General features: G+C 44.6%; 1 protein-coding gene across 3 annotated transcripts in view; it reads right to left on the reverse strand.

The window, feature by feature from the left end:
* Nucleotides 1-20,130, reverse strand: part of PGGHG (protein-glucosylgalactosylhydroxylysine glucosidase) — a 72,377-nt gene that overhangs the window by 9,448 nt on the left and 42,799 nt on the right. For all 3 annotated transcript variants that reach the window (XM_073605274.1, XM_073605273.1, XM_073605275.1), the window contains one exon: nucleotides 4,585-4,721. In XM_073605274.1, coding sequence (XP_073461375.1) covers nucleotides 4,585-4,721 — 137 coding nt within the window. The remainder of the gene's footprint in view (nucleotides 1-4,584; nucleotides 4,722-20,130) is intronic.

Here is a 20,130-nt window from a genome sequence, read left to right on the forward strand (position 1 = left end):
AAATGCAGCCAGGCGCATCCCCCGGCTGTCACTTCACCAACCCCCCCATCCCCCCTGTGGCCGCTCCGGCAGCACTTACCACTCGTGTGGTGGGGCTCTGCTCCTCTCCTGGAGTGGAAGGAAGCGGCGGCTCCGGTGTCCGCTCGGCTCCTCAGGCTTCCTCCGCCGTGTCTCCTCTTCCGCCAAAGTGTTAGGCATCCAATAGGATCGCCTAATGCTTTGGCCAATCAGGAGACAGGTCTTACTGACTTGCCTCCTGATTGGCAGGGAAGAACGTTAGTGTGAAAATAGCAAAAATTAATTCACTATGTCACACAATAGGGTGGGATCGGGACGCAGTGCTCTGAGCCCTGAGCCCACCCTTTTTGAAGCCTATTAGAGCCTCTACTTCAAAATACACACCCTTGGCCTATCCCTGTCATAGTATTTCATGTGTCCAGCGTCCTGAAAAGGGGCCAGGCACATGAATAGGGAGGGCGGCAGAGGTGTTAGCGGGGGGCGGCGCCCGTGCACCCACAATGTATGGGCCGCCACTGGCTGTCATTCTTTTGTTCATCAGGGAAACTTTATGGCTTCCGTGGACATAAAGGTATCTTACATGCACCTATTTTTCTTGTGCACCAACATTTTTTTGAGGTTTGGCACACACTGTGCTAGAAAAATGTGCCAATCTCATGCACACTACCCAGTGGTTATGTGTAAAAAAAAAAGAAAAAGATTGTTTAAAATTTCTCTTTAGGAGACAGCTACTTAAAACATCAAAATTGTTACATAAACCAATAATATATCACACTCAGCGCATCAGAGCTCCTCAATAGTTCAAAACTGAAAGACTATCGACTCTTAAATTTTGAACTAAGTGCAATATATTTTTTGAGGTTTGCTTTTGGGCTCCTGCACTGACAGTTTGTGTTCCTGCCATTTGGCCTCTCTTTGGCACCTCAGGTGTTCACAAAGGTGCTGGCTCCAGTTTTGTCCCTGTTGTGCTATTGTGGCATCTTCATTGTTGGATACTTAGATGACCTTCTGTTGAGGGAACAGTTGGCGAGGGCTCTGTCGGACAATGTATCCCTGTTTGTGCAGACTTCAGGTGGATCCTGAACCTTCAAAAATCATCACTTGAACTCACTGATTGCTTGGAGTATCTAGGTCTGGTCCTAGACACATCTCCGGCCAAATTCTTCCTTCCCTAGGACAAGCTTCCGACTCTCTGTTTCAAACTCTTCAGTTCAGAGGCTTTCTCCGCTTTTGCAAGAAAGCCTTGAGGCTGGTAATAGCCCCCTTTGAGTTCCTTTTGTCCAGTTTCACTCCTGTCATTGAGACAATCAGTCCTGTCTATGGACATACTGATTCGGCTGTCACTGAGGACTAGGCTGTACCTGGCTTGGTGGCTCAGGAACAGGGGCGGACTGACCATTCGGGCCCTCGGGCACCGACCGAGGGCCCGTAGTCAGGGGGGCCCCATGAGCAGCTCAGTCAGCCCGCTGCCGATTTTTTTCTTCTTTGAGTAAGTCGGCCAGGGGCACGGCCGCGGCGACTGAGCGCATGCAGTGGCATTCTGGGACTTGTAGTCCACGCAAACATCATGTGATTGGCCGGATGGGGTCATGTGTGGCTACACGCTGTGGCATTCTGGGACTTGTAGTCCACACGAGTGCCCTGCCCCTCTTCTGAGCTGATCACGTGGGGATGCGGCCAGGCGGGACTGGTCTGTAGGTGATCACGACCACTTGCTGCCGGAGTCCCTCCTCACTGCCTGGCGCGCTGTGTGTTTTCTGAGGTCTCTCTCATCTGCCCCCTATGTTAGCCCCGCCCCCTCTGTTAGCCCCCCTCTCTGTCAGCCCACCCCCCTCTGTCAGCCCCCCTCTCTCAGTCCACCCCTCTCTGTCAGCCCCCCTCTGTCAGCCCCCCCCCTCTGTCAGCCTCCCCCTCTGTCAGCCTCCCCCTCTGTCAGCCCCCCCCTCTGTGTCTGCCCCCTCTCTGTCAGCCAACCCCTCTGTCAGCCCACCTCCCCCTCTGTCAGCCCCCTCTGTCAGCCCCCTCTATCAGCCCCCCTCTGTCAGTCCACCCCTCTTTGTCAGCCCCCCTCCCCCTCTGTCAGTCCACCCCTCTTTATCAGCCCCCCTCTCTGTCAGCTCCCCCCTCTGTCAGCCCCCCTCTCTATCAGCCCACCCCTCTCTGTTAGCCCCCCTCTGTCAGCCCTACTCTCTCAGTCCACCTCTCTGTCAGACCACCACTCTCTGTCCCCCCCTCTCTGTCAGCCCCCTCTCTGTCAGCCCACCGCTCTCTGTCAGCCCCCCTCTGTCAGCCCACCCCTCTCTGTCAGCCCCCCTCCATCAGCCCCCCCCTGTCAGCCCCCCTCTGTCAGCCCACCCCTCTCTGTCTGCCCCCCCTCTGTCAGCCACCCTCCCCCTCTGTCAGCCCCCCTCCCCCTCTGTCAGTCCACCCCCGTTTGTCAGCCTCCCCGTGTCAGTCCACCCCTCTTTGTCAGCCCCCCTCTCTGTCAGCCCACCCCTCTCTGTCAGCCCCCCCTCTCTGTCCGCCCATCCCTCTGTCAGCCCACCCATCTCTGTCTGCCCCCCTCTCTGTCAGCCCCCCTCTCTGTCTGCCCATCCCTCTCTGTCTGCCCCCTTCTCTGTCAGTCAACCCCTCTCTGTCAGCCCCCCTGTCAGCCACAGCAGGGTGCACCATGCCAGTCACCCACAGCAGGGAGCCAGGCCAGCTACCCACAGCAGGGTGCACCATGCCAGCCAGCCACCCACCCACTGGCCCACAGCAGGGAGCCAGGCAGCCATAGACAGAAGCCAGCTACCCACGGTAACCCACCCACAGCAGGGCCAGGGTGCCAATGCCCATGATGACCCACCAACAGCAGTGCCAGCCACCCACAGTGACCCGCCCACACCAGGAAAACAGCCAGCCACAACAGGGTGTCAGCCAGCCACCCACAGGAGCCAACCGGCCATGGTGACCATCCACAGCAGGATGCCAGCCAGCCACCCACGGTGACCCACCCACACCAGGGAGCCAGCCACAGCAGGGTGCCGGCCAGCCACCAACAGGTGCCAGCCACCCACAAGAGCCAGCCACAGAGGATGCAGGAGCCAGCCACCCACAGAGGACGTGGGAACCAGCCACAGCTACAGTACCCATAGTTAAGGTAAGAGGAGCGCTACAGAGTGCCAATTTTATTTCTTTATTTGTGAGAGGTTAGGGCAGGGGTGAGAGTCATAATACAAGGAGGGGGTCCCGTGAGGACCAGAGTGAATAAAGGTGTTCACTGTACACTCTGTTAGACAGAGGCCCCCCTCCAGGTCTTATTATACTCCTTTTCAGTCTATAATTGGACCTGAAGGGGACTCTAACAGATTCCACAATGGACACTGAATGGTCCTCTGTTAGAGAGACCCCCCCTCCAGGTCCCATTAGACTCTGTTGTAATCTCTAATGGGGCCTGGAGGGGACACTTTCTAATTAGACTCTGTTAAACAGTGTTTTTTTAAAAAAAGGCAGAAGTGGTACTTTGTGCAAAATGAAGGAGCGGGGCTAGGGGAGGGTCATGGTAGGGCCAGGGGCGGTTCATGGGCAGGGCCTGACAGGGGGCTCTTGCTTAAATTGGTCCGGTGGCCCTGGTTGTTGTCAGTCCGCCCCTGCTCAGGAATCCATCTCTGGAGTTAGAGAAGTAATTTATTCTCCATTCCATGAGAAATCTTTTTCCTGCTAAACATATTGGAGCTTTGAGGGATTTTTAGCTGTATCTTCAAGTGCTGGGTCAATCCGGATTCAGTTGGACAACTCCATGGTTGTTCTCTCTGCACATCAGAAGTCTCAGTTTCAGAAATACAAAAAGTTTGGTAAAGTAACTGCTTATTTTATCAAATCTAACTAATTGATTTTCTCACAGCAGCTGTTGTTCAAAAATGTTTTTGCGCTGGCTTGCACAGTGGCAGCCACTAGAGGAGGGAAGAACTAATTTGTTTGTAAAATACAATCTTGTACTGTATATAAGGAAGAGTAAGCAACAAATGTTTCATTATTAATGTAAACTGAAAAAATGCAGATTTCAGCCTTGTACACATGATGAGAATATCGGACAAATAATTGTCCGTTTTTTTTTGCATGCCATTCTAATATTGAAAATGAAGAGGTTACTAAACTCAGGAAAATTCTTGTAGGACAGAATACAACTTCAGAAGTGATGTCATGTGTTGTATTGATTGTAATATATTCTTTAGTTTCTGAGCATGTGTGGTCTTGCTCAGCCTGATTTTTTTTGGACGAATGCTGGACTTATTAAACAAAAATCGTACGATCTTGTATCATATGAAAAAAAATGTTTGTGTTTGTCCCTTCGGATAATTTCAGGTGAACTGTCAGCTTATCATACGATTGCTTCAAAAGCGGTATTTTTCATACAATTTTCTGATCGTGTGTACTAGGCTTAAGGAGATGAATAACAATAGTTTTTATCTGTAAAAAAGTCATCATCCTCTTTCTTCCCTGCAAGCTTTATGCAGTTACACAAACCACATTCACATGACTGCACATGCTTTGGCACAGTGTATCTGATACAGTATCAATTACCTACAAAATAATTTTCATATTCAGGATGGTAGTTGATTTCACTATCAAAAGGCAGTTTGAGTTTACTTGCCACATCCTTCCACGTTTCTGGGACCTGATATTGTAAATCAGTAGCAAGGTCTATGGAAAAGTTCAAACTGTCAAAGAAAACAAAAAACATTTAAATTGGTTATTGTATACAATAAAATATATATATATTTGTATCCTCTACCATAACTTTTTGCTGGAAAACCCCATCTTTGGAAACACTTGCCAGTTTTAAGGCCAACGGAGATCTAACAGTCACTAAGATGCAGAAAAGCTCAAACCTCCAGTAATCCTGTGTTGCTTCTATTCTTCATTAGCATGTCACTGCAGGAAGGTCTGAGCAATAAAGATCCTTTATCAAAGCTACAAAGTATTAAGTGGATTTGTGCAAAATCTACTGCATTTTTATGAAAATAGTCCAAAGTGATTAAGGTAAACTAGAGAAATAGAAAGACATCAATCTAAGGCTTAATGCCCCCAGGAAGATGGAAGGCTCGTGTTCCCTACAGGATTCCAGGATGGAGAGGACAATATGGAAACAGAGGTGGACCTCAGAGAGGAGGACAGAGAAGGAAGATGGAAGATCAAACCCCAACTGGCAACCAGGGATTTGGAGAAAGGATGAATCCCAACAATGGCTGGGATCACAATCAAGGAAGAGACAGGGGATTAGCACAAAGAAACCCAGAGAGAAGAAGCAGACAAGAGGAAGGAGAGGAGGCAGGAAGAAAAAGAAGGAGAGTGTACTAGGGTAAGGGATTTATAACCTAAGCAACTCGACTTTTACAGATGAAGAACTTAAGGTGATGGACCTTGGATTGAAATTTGCCCCAGACAAGACGCTAAATAAATTTGAGGCCTATATCGACCTCCAAAAGTTTGTGAGGAAACTTAATTTAAAGAAACATTTTGCCTTAAATACAGATAATAAGATCCAAGATGACCCAGAATACGTTCAAACCAGTCTTAGAAATAACTCTACCTTCAACCCTAAAACACCAGGTAACCAATGCCTGAATGTGTTTAAGAAAATGGTTGAAGAAGATCTGAGAAATCCAAGAAGGAAAGACAAAAAAGGCAAAAACATATGGAAAATTATTAAGGAAATAGGGAAACGACATGATGTAGTGATATGCCCGGCGGACAAGGGGGGAGGATTAGTTATTTTGAACAAAAAGGACTACCAGGAAGAGATGGATAATTTATTACAAGTTGAGAACACCTATAAAAAGCTGAAAGAAAATCCCAAAAAGAAATATGAGAAGAAACTGAAGAGGTATATTGAGAAAGGGAAAAGCATGGGGATACTGAACCCAAAAGAAGCTGAGTACAATTCCACTTTTTCTCGATTAGGAGAATATCCGGATAAATATTTGAAACCACTGGTACAGCGGGGTAAATCATATCTACGCGATAGCCTACAGCTTATCCAAGAACTTCAAGAACTAAAAGGTGCCGAGAACTGGCTGCTGGCAACAATAGATGTTAACTCGTTGTACACCAGCATTGTACAAAAAGATGGATTAGCTGGAGTAGAAAAAGCCTTACATGAAAACACAGGGATGACACAACAGCAGATTAACTACATCCTTGAGGGTCTTAAATTAGCCATGGAATGTAACTATGTCAGGTATAACAAGAAATACTTTGTGCAAACCAAAGGTGTAGCTATGGGGGCTCGTTATGCCCCCAGTGTAGCGAATTTGTTTATGAACATGTGGGAGGAGGAGCATGTCTATGGTAGAAATATCCCTCAAATTAAGATGTATAGGCGGTATATTGATGATTTAATCATCTTATGGGATGGTACACCTGACACCTTTGAAAAATTCCTTGAAGATCAGAATGTGAACAGATATGGTATCACATTCACAGGAAAAAGCAAAAATCTTTTTAGATATGAAAGGATTTTAAAAATGTCGTAGATGCCTACCCTGCAGGGTCAGCAAACTGCAACCGAGAAAAAAATAAGTATTCAAGTCTACAGTTGACCAGAAACAATACCACATAAAACAACTAATAACATGCCAGAGCACTCATGTCACCTACATTATTGAATGCCCATGTCACTTCCAATATGTGGGAAGAACCACTCGCCCTCTGTGAGAATACGGGAACATATTAACAACATTAAGAAAGGGTTCCCTAAGCATAATCTATCTAGGCATTTTGCCGAAGTACATCAGAGGAACCCCACTGGGCTTATTTTCTATGGCATTGATCATGTTAAGGATCACTGGAGAGGGAGCAATAAACATACACTTATCTCCAGGAACGAGACCAAGTGGATATATCGATTGAAGTCCCTTGCCCCCAGGGGCTTAAACCTAGATATAGATCTCAACTGTTTTATAGCCAACCCTTAAGGCCTAGGTTAGTTTGACAGGTATTGATTATATACAATTTCTTATGACCTAGTATGTCTATTGGTTTTGCCCCATGTTTTTTAGTTCACCCCTATTTGCCATCTTTTTGAGGGTATGTAGGACCTGATCTAGGGGACGCCTAGCTTCGGTACCAATGCATGTAATAGGACTTCAGTACCCCTGTCATATGCCCCTTCTTTTTTATGATCCTTCAGGCGTATATCTCATATAGTGGGGGGATGGATATATACTCTCACCTTGTGCCAATAGGGTGGAGGGACACTGTATGTAGGTCTACACTTATAGGATTTCTCTCCCCCTCCCCCCCTTTTTATTAGCCTACATATAGGCACATTGCATGAGGGGTTAGTAATGTGCTTTTACAATAGTGTTTATTGCAATTGTTGCTGGAGCACATTAGCCCCTTATTAGCCGCCTGCACGTACATATATATATATATAGGGATTATGTGTGTATATACATGCTTATATCATGTTGTAGAATAGTTATGTATGGCTGCCTATAGGAGCATGCTGGGTGGGCCTTACTTGGCAGCATGCACATGATAGTTGGTTTGCCCCTCCCTATTTGGTTATTTTATTGTTAGTACTTTTCCCCCTTTTTTTTCCTTTTTTTGAGTTTTTTAAGTTTCTTTAGTTTTTTTCTCAAGGGAGGTTACACCTAACCCTTTTTTAACCACTTCACTACCCGCCTATAGTCATATGACGTCCTGGGATGGGATCTCCCATCCTGGGTGGACGTCATATGACGTCCTGGGATTCCCGGCCGTCTAGGGGGCGCCGGGCACCCGCGATTGCCCGTTAACCGGGCCGGACCGTGGATCTGTGTGTGTAAACACACAGATCCACAGCCTGTCAGCTCTGAGAAGAGCGATCTGTGTTCCCAGAACGGAGGAACACTGATCGGTCTCCTCCCCTTGAGCGTCCCCTCCCCCTTCAGTTAGAATCCTTCCCTAGGAAACATATTAACCCCTCCCCGCCCCCTAGTGGTTAACCCCTTCACTGCCTGTCACATTTACACAGTAATCAATGCAATTTTATAGCATTGATCGCTGTATAAATGTGAATGGTCCCAAAAATGTGTCAAAAGTGTCCGATGTGTCCGCCATAATGTCGCAGTCACGAAAAAAAATTGCGATCGCCGCTAAAAAAATAATTTTTTTTTTTTTTAAAAAATGCCATAAATCAAAAAGTATTTTGTAGACGCTATAACTTTTGCGCAAACCAATCAATATACGCTTATTGCGATTTTTTTTTACCAAAAATATGTAGAAGAATACGTATCGGCCGAAACTGAGGAAAAAATGTGTTTTTTAAAAAAAAAAAATGGGATATTTATTATAGCAAAAAGTAAAAAATATTGTGTTTTTTTCAAAATTGTCGCTCTTCTTTTGTTTATAGCGCAAAAAATAAAAACCGCAGAGGTGATCAAATACCACCAAAAGAAAGCTCTATTTGTGGGGAAAAAAGGACGTCAATTTTTTTTGGGTACAACGTCGCACGACCGCGCAACTGACGTTTAAAGTGCGACAGCGCTGAAAACTAAAAATTGGCCTGGGAAGGAAGGGGGTGAAATTGCCCTGTATTGAACCGGTTAAGAAGATTTTTTGGGAAATCTTTTTGAAAAATCTTTTTCATGCTTCTTCCATTGTTTTGGTATAGGTCTGCTTTTTTGTATATTTATATTGTATAATCCACATATATGTGTATATAATATGTATCATATTAGTGTCTTTATAAATAGTCACTTATCTCCTTGTGTTTATCCATTGGATGGCTTGAGACCTAATGCCTAGTACAATGGCCCCTTTTCCATCTGTGAGGCTGCGGCATATAGGTTGATGGTGTCTCTGACACTATTCACCTAGGTCTGCGCAATTCCACATTCGACCACAGGGATGAATGTAGGTAATAGTAATGCACTCTATATGTCACATTTGCTAACATCTGGTATCTGTTGGATGGGTTTCAACACATGCCCTATACATTACCCTTCTATACATTACCCTTCTATTATACATCCCGCTATTATTCACATGTTTCTATACACACTCTGGCAATTGGCTTACACTCATGCCGTCTAAATGTCTGCTTTGGATTTAAGGTGAGCGGGGATGCACTGATTTGCTACACATTAGAGAGCCCTGGGTCACTCCCAGGAGGGCGTTTCTTAATTCCCCTTTTCTTCTCCATTTGATGATATTATTCATTAACAATTGAGGGAGGGCCCGTCTACTCCGGACACCCATGTGTGCCGCCCGTGGGAGGAGTAAGGGGATGATCCTGCACGCTCGCTCGCCTAATATAATCCCAATACGTAGTACGATGGGTATGCCTTTGACAACGTCTATGACGAAACGCGTAAGGCGGAGCCACGCACTTACATCATACCCGGTAGTGACAGAGAGCTTGGAGCGCAGCTGAGGCGCACACCGAGCAGCCGATCGCACTCACTGTTCCCTAAACACCGCTATCTACCATATGCTGTAGTGTGTGTTTTTTGGCTGTCCCTTTGGTGGGAATTATTTGCTTTTATATTAGTTTTTAAATAAAGCCTTTTAAACTACTACACTATGGGAGCCCCGTCCTTTCCTATGAGGATGTGACCACAAGAAGCCGGTGCACCATCTCTTGGATGTGATGCTGGATGCTGGGCTGAATAGAGGACCCATGCAGACGCTCTGACCGGATCCAGGAAGCCATCCACCCTTGCTGGTATATGCCCATTACCCCTGCAGGGGTACCAGGAGCTGGTGAGTGGGGACCCTTGAGGGGGATCACAGAAGTCACCAGATTTTGATGAAGCACAAGAGTCACACATTTTTTATGAACATTTTGCCAATTTGGAGCTTCACTTTTATTTTTATTTCATTTTTTACGTTTTCCACTTATATATATATATATATATATATATTATCCGATGTGCAGTTTTTCAATATATATTTTTTATTGAAGTGGACGCTTATCACGCGGATTTATTATATTTGTTAACCGCTTCCCTACCCGGCCATAGACAAATGACGTCCACAGATGGGATCTCCCATCCTGGGTGGACGTCATATGACGGCCTTGGGTTCCCGGCAGCCTAGGGGGGGCGCGGTGCGTGTGCCCGGCGGCCGCGGTGTCCGCCGGGCACCCGCGATTGCCCGTTAACCGGGCCGGACCGTGGATCTCTGTGTGTAAACACAGAGATCCACGTCCTGCCAGCTCAGAGGAGAGCGATCTGTGTTCCCTGAACGGAGGAACACTGATCGGTCTCCTCCCCTTGTGCGTCCCCTCCCCCTACAGTTAGAAGCATTCCCTAGGAAACACATTTAACCCCTCCCCGCCCCCTAGTGGTTAACCCCTTCACTGCCTGTCACATTTACACAGTAATCAATGCAATTTTATAGCATTGATCGCTGTATAAATGTGAATGGTCCCAAAAATGTGTCAAAAGTGTCCGATGTGTCCGCCATAATGTCGCAGTCACGAAAAAAAAAATAGCGATTGCCGCTATTACTAGTAAAAAAAATAAATAAATAATTGTTTTAAAAAAATGCCATAAATCTATCCCATATTTTATAGACGCTATAACTTTTGCGCAAACCAATCAATATACGCTTGTTGCGATTTTTTTTACCAAAAATATGTAGAAGAATATGTATCGGCCGAAACTGAGGAAAAAATTTGTTTTGTTTTTTTTTAAATTGGGATATTTATTATAGCAAAAAGTAAAAAATATTGTATTTTTTTCAAAATTGTTGCTCTTCTTTTGTTTATAGCGCAAAAAATAAAAACCGCAGAGGTGATCAAATACCACCAAAAGAAAGCTCTATTTGTGGGGGAAAAAAGGACGTCAATTTTGTTTAGGTACAACGTCGCACGACCGCGCAATTGTTGTTTAAAATGCGACAGCGCTGAAAACTAAAAATTGGTCTGGGAAGGAAGGGGGTGAAAATGCCCGGTATTGAACCGGTTAATCAAGGCATATGTTTGGTGTTAGCTGGGGAATATTTGGGTGGTCTTATTTCCCCCCTTTTTGTTAATAGGATACTGGATATATAATTTTGACTATATCACGGTAGTGGCATTGCTCACATTGCTACACCACCACGAATTGATGTATTATCTACCTGTATATGGTATTGTGATATATATACGCATATTTTTGTAGTTTTGTTTCACACCTATTACTGTTATTCTAGCATTTAGATGGCTTTCAGCACGACACACTTAGGTGTTAATTTTGTTTGTACATTTATATAGGGAAATCCTTCCCAGGGAGCGCCACTTACCCCTTACCTTCTTTTATATACTTCTATCTCACCCTCCTTTGGGGGGTGCGATTTAGGGGAGGCTGCATACCTCTTTATCCTAAGCGCGGAATTAAATCCAATGTATTCCTACACTGGGGATTTTAAACCGCTTTCCTCCTGGCAAGAGAAATGTAGCCTTTAAAAATACACCTAGGCCATGTTTTTGCAAACGCATCTAAACACAGAAAGCACTTGGGCATTTATTTTTTTCATTGGCCAGAATATTAACTTATTCTGACCATTGAAATGAAAAAACGCTCAAGCGCTAAAGGCGCCTCAGGCATTTTTTATGATCAAGAACTCTTCTCCTGAACGGGACTTTGATGGGGGGTTTTTTCTGCCTCTAAACTTCTGTAAATGCCTATAGTGTGCATGGACACGTATACCCCGTACACACGGTCGGACTTTGTTCGGACATTCCGACAACAAAATCCTAGGATTTTTTCCGACGGATGTTGGCTCAAACTTGTCTTGCATACACACGATCACACAAAGTTGTCGTAAAAACCGATCATTCTGAACGCGGTGACGTAAAACATGTCGGGACTATAAACGGGGCAGAGGCCAATAGCTTTCATCTCTTTATTTATTCTGAGCATGCGTGGCACTTTGTCCGTCGGATTTGTGTACACACGATCGGAATTTCCGACAGCGGATTTTGTTGTCGGAAAATTTTATAGCCTGCTCTCAAACTTTGTGTGTAGGAAAATCCAATGGAAAATGTGTGATGGAGCCCACACACGGTTGGAATTTCCGACAACAAGGTCCTATCACACATTTTCCATCGGAAAATTCGACCGTGTGTACGGGGCAATAGGCTAACATAGAGGTTAGTGGCAGAAAAAAAAAAAGCTCAAACGCCTGTTAAAGCAGCATTTTTTACCTCAAATTGCATGAGGCCTAATTAGGACTTAATGACCCCATTTAAATTATGAGATACCAGTGTACCCACATGGTATATACGAAATATTCCCTTTTTCACAGTTTGCATATTATTGTTGGAATCTGAGCCGAACTCCAGCCTCATCTGTTTCTGTCCCATCTACTTCTGCATCTGGTGTTTGGTGAAAAACTGTGCAGCTCTTTAATTTTCTCCCACTCCCCTCCTAACTGTGAATGAATGAAATTGCAGCAGGCATGCTTCATGTCAGTGTAACACGCAGCCTCCCACAAAATCCAATGACTGCCACAGCCATGCCCCCTGGGCTACTGGGAGCGCCAATTACTGCTGCTGTGTCCTATATGGTGCACACAACTACCATGGAGCCAGTTTTATCTGTATAAGAAAGGATTAGCTGCAGAGCCCATCTTTCCCTGTGCACACCGAATCCTGTGCCTCCCATGAATTCCTTGGCAGAAGTTGGCATGTTGCTCAGAGAAATGGCTGTGACTTACCTATATTTTTTGTTTTTTTCCTATATAAGTGTAGCACTACCCCCACAGGAGATGCTGAAGTTAGGGTTCCCCACTGCTGCACAGCCAGTCACATAGCATTTCCTTATTTCACTCAACACAAAAAACAGTCCTTGGCTTGTTTTTTTGTTGTTTTATTAGGGGATGATAACTTGGATGGGGTTGGGAATTATGGGATGCCCAACTTGAAAAATGTCCATAACACAGGACAAGGGACAACTTTCTCCTAATTTACAAAGAAGGATCCTCTTCTTCCTTCCTCCTGCACAAACTTAGTTCACTATGTACAGCACCTGCTGGTTACTCCTAGTTGAACTAAAAGTTACGTTGATAATTCAGCAGCAGCCCATTATAGGCTTGGGACCTCCCATCCCTTTGTGGATCATCTGTGTGACCATCTGCTTCACTGTAGACACTGAGCCCAGTTCAACTGCTGCAGAAAAATGCTGCCACCAGCCACACCTGACTATTTCTCTTCCCAGTCTCCCTGACTGACTCTCTGCACCAGTCCTGCCCAACTGACATGCACACATGAGGACTTTTCAGGGCAAGGTTGGATAAAGATTTGGCACACAACTGTCTTCAAGAAAGCACTGCTCTCCTGATCAGGGGGCTTATGAAGTCACGTGTGGTGTGACGTAACGTGTAGGGAGAGAGGAGATGCTGAGGCAAACCGGAAGTAACATGGGAAGATGTGGGGATATCAAGGTTTTTTATGTTTGAAGTGTGTTTTTAACATATTGAATGTGAGTGCATCTCCTCTCTTTTAAATAAATAAGAAAGCTGATGGTTTAATACTACACTATGGGAGCATGTGCATCTTTGTTTCCCCCCTCCCTATTGTGAGTTATGCAGAATGGTCATATGTAACCTGGAATATCACCATAAGGAGCCATATAATCATACTGCATATTAGGGAGGAGTAATCTGGGGAGGGACACCAGTGAATAGGATAAGATAGAGATGCTAATATAAAGAAAAGGAATACAATATATCGCTATAAGGCCTAATCGATACATGGTTAAAGTGAGAGTTCTGTGAGCCTTGGACACGTGGTGTGGTGACACTGTTTTGGAACCGGATGTTATTGGTGACAGGTGAAGGGATCAACACAGAGTGTTTCAACACAGGAAATAATTGTGGATTATTTAGGGACTTTCAATTTTTTATATGTACTAATAACACCTTATTGTAGTACAAGAGATCACCATTTAAAAGGGAAAAACAGTTTTGAGCACTTTAATAGTTATCACTGTACACAAATATGTTTGTTTGAACATTATTTGGATATGTATACTTTTGGATGGATTGTATATTTTTACTTGTTATAGAAAGGAGAGCAGCTGTCATTTTTATTTGTGGAAACACAAACCAGTTATTGCAGCACACTTTTAGGTCACATTTGAGTTGGTTATATCACAAACAACATCAGTATGAGCACAGTTTGTTAGGAATTAATTCCTATCGTGCAAACCGCTCGTCTGTATGCTGTTCCGACGGACCAAAAACGACGTATGCTCTGGAGCAAGTATGAGACAGAAGCACTCGGTGTGGTAAAACTAGCGTTCGTATTGGAGCTAGCACATTCCTGACGCTGCTAATTCTGTGATCTTTTAATGCAGCGCATTCTTTTCTTCTTTATAATGCTAGAAGAATTAAGTTGTTTTGCTGCTCATATTCACGCAGAGTTCTCACAAACTTATTTCTTCATTATTTATCCTCATCTCATGAATAATATTCTATTTTTTTAAAAGCCCGATCTCCATAATAATGTTTACCATTATTTTTTATACTTATCTTTTATAATTTTTTATTTCATCAAGATTTCTTTTACGATTGTTTAAAAATTATTTTCTAGTGATCTCCATATAATTTGTTTTTTTTTTGTGTGTCAGGTTACCACAATAACATTATTATTTTTTATTAACCTCAAGGAGGTTGGTGTCCCTTGTTAATTTGACATTGTATTTTTGAAATGTACTTGCCTACTCACAAACAAACTGTCCTTTTTGAAGAAAAACACATAGGAAAGTATTTACTGAAAATAAAATATCCATTTATTCTGGGTAACAAAATAAAGAGGAAGTCAACGCTGGAGTAACCAATTCTTGGTCCATGAACTCCTCCCCACCCTGTTCATGGACTGGACTTTGGTCAAAATATGAACCCCAACACCAAGCCCACACACAGCACAAACTCTACGACGAGTACATACCCGCACCATGGTTTCAAAACAGTCGGCTGGTCAGAACGAACTTAACAGAACGCACTGAAGAACAGCAAGGCCTGTGAAGAGTGAGCTGAAAATCAGCAACGAGCAGACAAGAACGCACGGAAAAAACAGATACGAACTGACTACACACAGTGAAAACCAGATACAAACCCACAAGCACAAACTGAAAAGCAGTAAAACAATCTGAAAAAGCTGGAGTCTGAAAAGCGCGAACCGTCTCTAACCAAACTTCTACTAACACGAGATTAGCAGAAGGAGCCCAAAGGGTGGCGCACTGGGTATTGAGCTTTCTTTTCTAGTCCCGTCGTACGTGCTGTACATCACTGCGTTCTGGACGGTCAGACTTTGGAGTTTATTCCAACAGCAAAACTGGTCGTGTGTACAGGGCATAACATCTAAACATACAGAACTGGGGCTACACAATCCTGTGGCTGAAGGAACTGCAATTTTTATTTTGCATGTGGCTTGGTTAAAAATGACATGTATTATGTATCCATTTATAATTTATTAGCATATGTTAGTGCCCTCTTGTGGAATTATTTTACATCAGATGTATTAGTTTTGGCTTTTAAGGTATATAATTTTTTAGGTATTAAGAGTCTACCTAAGTTAGTATCTTTTGCATTACTAAATGATGAGGAAATAGGATTTTTTAATCTGTACGTTTGTTAATAATGTTCAGGCATAACCTAACCACCTTCAGTCTCATTACACCACTCTATTGACAGTAGCAATGGTTCTAGATTGTAGGTGTGGGCAACATATTGCATTAGGGTGTGCACCTCAAACAGAACCTCATGTTTCTTTTACCAAAGACATGTAGCAAAATACAGTTTGGTCTAATTATATGAAGAAATTTATGGGGTTTTTTTCAAACATTTTGGTCTTTTTTCATATTTTATAAAATATTTTATATCTTTTTTTTTTTTTTTATAAAATATAAAAAAACCCAGAGGTGATCAAATTCCACCAAAAGAAAGATCTATTTATATAAATATAATTTGTTTACAGAGTTGCATGAATGCAATTGTGTATGGGCAAAAAAAGGTTGAACAAAATCAGCAGGATTTGTTACATCATAAGCCCTGGCAGAGTCCCCCCCCTTACACCAGAAGCCCTGGTGGAGTCCCCGCTTACACCAGAAGACCTGGCAGAGTCCCCCCTTAAACCAGAAGCCAAGTTGTCCCTAATGCCCTGTACACACGGTCGGATTTTCCGACGGAAAATGTGTGATAGGACCTTGTTGTCGGAAATTCCGACCGTGTGTAGGCTCCATCACACATTTTCCATCGGAATTTCCGACACACAAAGTTTGAGAGCTTGCTATAAAATTTTACGACAACAAAATCCGTTGTCGGAAATTCCGATCGTGTGTACACAAATCCGACGCACAAAGTGCCACGCATGCTCAGAATAAATTAAGAGACGAAAGCTATTGGCTACTGCCCCGTTTATAGTCCCAACGTACGTGTTTTACATCACCGCGTTTAGAACGATCGGATTTTCCGACAACATTGTGTAACCGTGTGTATGCAAGACAAGTTTGAGCCAACATCCGTCAGAAAAAATCCATGGATTTTGTTGTCGGAATGTCCGATCAATGTCCGACCGTGTGTACAGGGCATAAGTGTTAGCTGGACAAGAAATCAACTGGGCAGCTCCTGAAAGAGGGAAGGAAGGGGACAGATGAGGGAGGGAGATGGGGGACTGCTTACTTACCAGAGGCTGGTATCTTGCAGCCACCACGGATCTTCCAGCTGCCGCACCTTAAATCCCCCCCCCCCAGGCATGGACTGGCCATTGGGACTACAGGGAGTTTCCCGGTGGGCCGAATGGCTCAGTGGGCCAGTCAGGTGCAGTCCTGGAGCCGCTCCTCTCTGACAGTGAGTGATCGCGATTTCACTCCTGTCAGGAGGTGCTGCTTCCGTCACTTGCTGGAGAGAGCATTTGGCATTACGCTCCCTCCAGCCTGCAGGGGGAGATGGACAGCCGGCAGACTTTCCTTCCTCTCTCCCCTTATCACTTGTTATCACATGACTGGAGAGAGGAGCGAGAAGCTGCCTTCAAAACGGTGAGTACATGTGGGAGGGGGAGGAGAGGGAGGACTCTCTGATGTAAAGGGGACTTCTGATGGGGACTCTGATGTGAAGGGGACTGCTGGTGGGGATTCTGATGTGAAGGGGACTTCTGATGGGGACTCTGATGTGAAGGGGACTCCTGATGGGGACTCTCTGATGTAAGGGGGCGCTGTTGGGGACATTTACAATTAAAGTGGGCCGGTCATGATGAAGTCCAGGGCCAAATTTTTGTCCCAGTCCAGCCCTGCCCCCCCCCACATCCCTTTTCTCAGGTAAAGGCTGCACACTGATTGCATTGTGGGTGGGGTAGACACTGGGGATGGGGGTGGGAGAAGGGGAACCGGATCGAGCCCTTTCTCCTCTTCTGTTTGTGGAAGGGAGGAAGGGGGATTTTGATTGCTTGGCACTGTGTCAGATGCTTTGACACAGCAGCTCTAGCTTATCCAGATATGGATGGTTGGCAAACCCTGCCGGAGGGAGGTTGCCGGGGGGGGGGGCACATGTGAAATTCACCCTCCTAGATTTTGCCATGCTCCCCGCTAGTTGCTGCTGACCTCGGCTCCAGTGTAAGCAGAAGAGGCACAGGATGGCAGGCTGAGTGCAGCTGTATCACTCCGCCACCTACAGTAAGGGATCTGTTGCCGAAACTATAGAGGCAGCATCGGAAAATGCATCCGGCTGCCCGCTTACTCCGATGCTGTAGTCCTTCTCATAGGTCAATCTATATAGTATAAAATAGTAATATAATTACCAAAATAGTCCCACTCGTAGCTCTGTCACTGCCAGTGAGTGTTCATTGGTGGAGCAGGCAGTTTCACCAGAAAAGAGTGCTGGCTGGCAGAAGGTGATTAGGGTGTGCAGGCACATCCGGCACACCCCGTGCGCACGCATGTTCTATATACAGTTAGTCAGTTGGGAGGGACAAAAAAGTGCTGGCATATACTTATCACATGGGAAAACAATAACAACTATGGCTGGTTTTCTAAGCTGCCTGTTATATGCTTATCCTTGAATCCATTTAGCCACCAGTGATGTGAGGAGACTGTCATATCATGTCTATGAATAGCTTGGGGGAAACCTGTCAGATTGAAACAGGAAAGCTGCAACTGTCTTTGAAGGAGCATGCTCTGGGTCAATCATCCTTAGCTTTGCTTCTTTCAGGGAGTCACTGACCAGAAACATCAGTTGTCTGGGGTCTGATTTGCACATGCTTCTTTCAGATTAGTGATCATATAAATAGTGAAAACAGGATACCATGCTTGGAACATATACCTTCAAAAACAAGTGAACGTTGCCAACTCATCAAAATTTATCATAACAGGTTTCTTTTAAAGCTAAATATAGGGATGAGATTTGGGCCGAGCACAGGTTGAAGGCAAACCCAATTAGTTCCTAGTTTGTAGGAAATTGCAAACTAATGTGGCCATTCCCTGCCATAGCAGAAGAATTACCAATAATACACTTTTTCTCCTCTGAACTTTGGTCAGATGGCTAGAGAGAGCCGATATTATGTTTGAAGAGAGAGATAGTTGTTGCTTTGAGGTGCTATACAGTGCTGTATTGTGCCACATTACTGTGAATTGCATTGCATTGTGCTACGTATTATTGCGTACCCCCTCCCCAGTGTTCACAGTGCACAGACACAAAGGGGTTGATTTACTTAAGACAAATAGACTTTGCACTTTGCAAAGTGCAGTTGCTCCAGAGCTTAGTAAATGAGAAGAAGCTCTGCTGACTTCCATCATTCAATCATGTGCAAGAAAAGTGCTGTTTTTCTTTTTTTCTTTTCCTTGATCGTAATTGGGTATTCTTTGCAATGTGAAACTTTACCTCATTTACTAAACTCTCAAGCAACTGCACTTGCAGAGTGCAACTGCACTTTTCAAAGTGCACAGTCTATTTGCCTTTAGTAAATCAACCCTAAAATATTCTATCTAGGACTACCTTTTTGAATGTGCCAGCAGCAACTTCAGATGCCCAGGGCTTCTGTCCTTCTGGGACAGACGCCCGCTCCAAGCCACTGTACACTTTGCCTATGTGATCACCTGGACAAGCCTTTTCCTTGCCTTTCCATTTGGCTCTGCCCCCTTTTGGCTGGCTTTGCACCGCCTTCTGCCAGTGTTTCCATCTTGCGTCATGTGACGCATTTGTGTCATGTGACAGCATTGCCGCACGGCATCTTGGTCCTTCATCGGCACATGTGCAGTGGCTGATATATGTTCGCATTCGGTCGGTGACGTCAGACACCGACCAAGTGGGGGGCTTATAAGGCTGGCCAGTCCACTCTAACTCTAGTTGGACAACAGGGGTGACGGTTCTGTGCTTCCACTTACTGCAGGGTAAAAATGTATACTCTCTCCCCCCACATGTTGAATTTATCTGAACAGCTTGTCTATGCCTAACTCATGCATGTGAGTACATAACCCCCGCTGTTACTGATGTTACCAACTGAATTTTTCATTGTCATTTGGTACCTTGCAGCATTACCAGCATTTGCCACATCTTCTGGACCACCACCATTACCAGTCCCTGCCACCATTATCAGCCAATACCACATCTCTTGGCTTGCAACCATTACCAACTCCTTCTATCTCTTTTGGCCTGCCACCACTACCAACTCCTTTCACTTCAACTGGCCTGCTACCAATACTAGCTCTTGCCATGTAGCCTGACATCTCTTCCAGCTAATGTTTACCACTTTACCAAATCCTGACACCTCTCTTGGTCTCTTGTAGTGCTCAGGTACTGTAAATGTGCCACAAATCTCTGCAGATGGGCTTCAGCCCATCAAAATTTTTGTTGTTTACTTCTGGGTAAATTGTGCAATGTGCTTCAAAGTTTGCATTCTATTCAATTGCAAAGTTTACACATTCCACTGTAAAGGTGCACACTATGTTTCTGCAGCTGGACTGCAGCTGCCATTTATGTGTTCTTTTCTGCAGAGGAAATCCTGTATTGTGCCTCAAAGTCTGTAGCTTATTCTGGTGTTCCAGCACAGTAAAAGTGCCACAAAAGGTTTCCACAGCTGGATAGCAGCTGTCAAATAACTAATGTTGGCTGCGGAGTAAATCCTGCTTTTTGTCTCCAAGTTTGCATCGGATTTCAGTGCTC

The sequence above is a fragment of the Aquarana catesbeiana genome, linkage group LG11 (genome assembly GCF_042186555.1).
Source record: "Aquarana catesbeiana isolate 2022-GZ linkage group LG11, ASM4218655v1, whole genome shotgun sequence".
NCBI classification, from domain to species: Eukaryota; Metazoa; Chordata; class Amphibia; order Anura; family Ranidae; genus Aquarana; species Aquarana catesbeiana.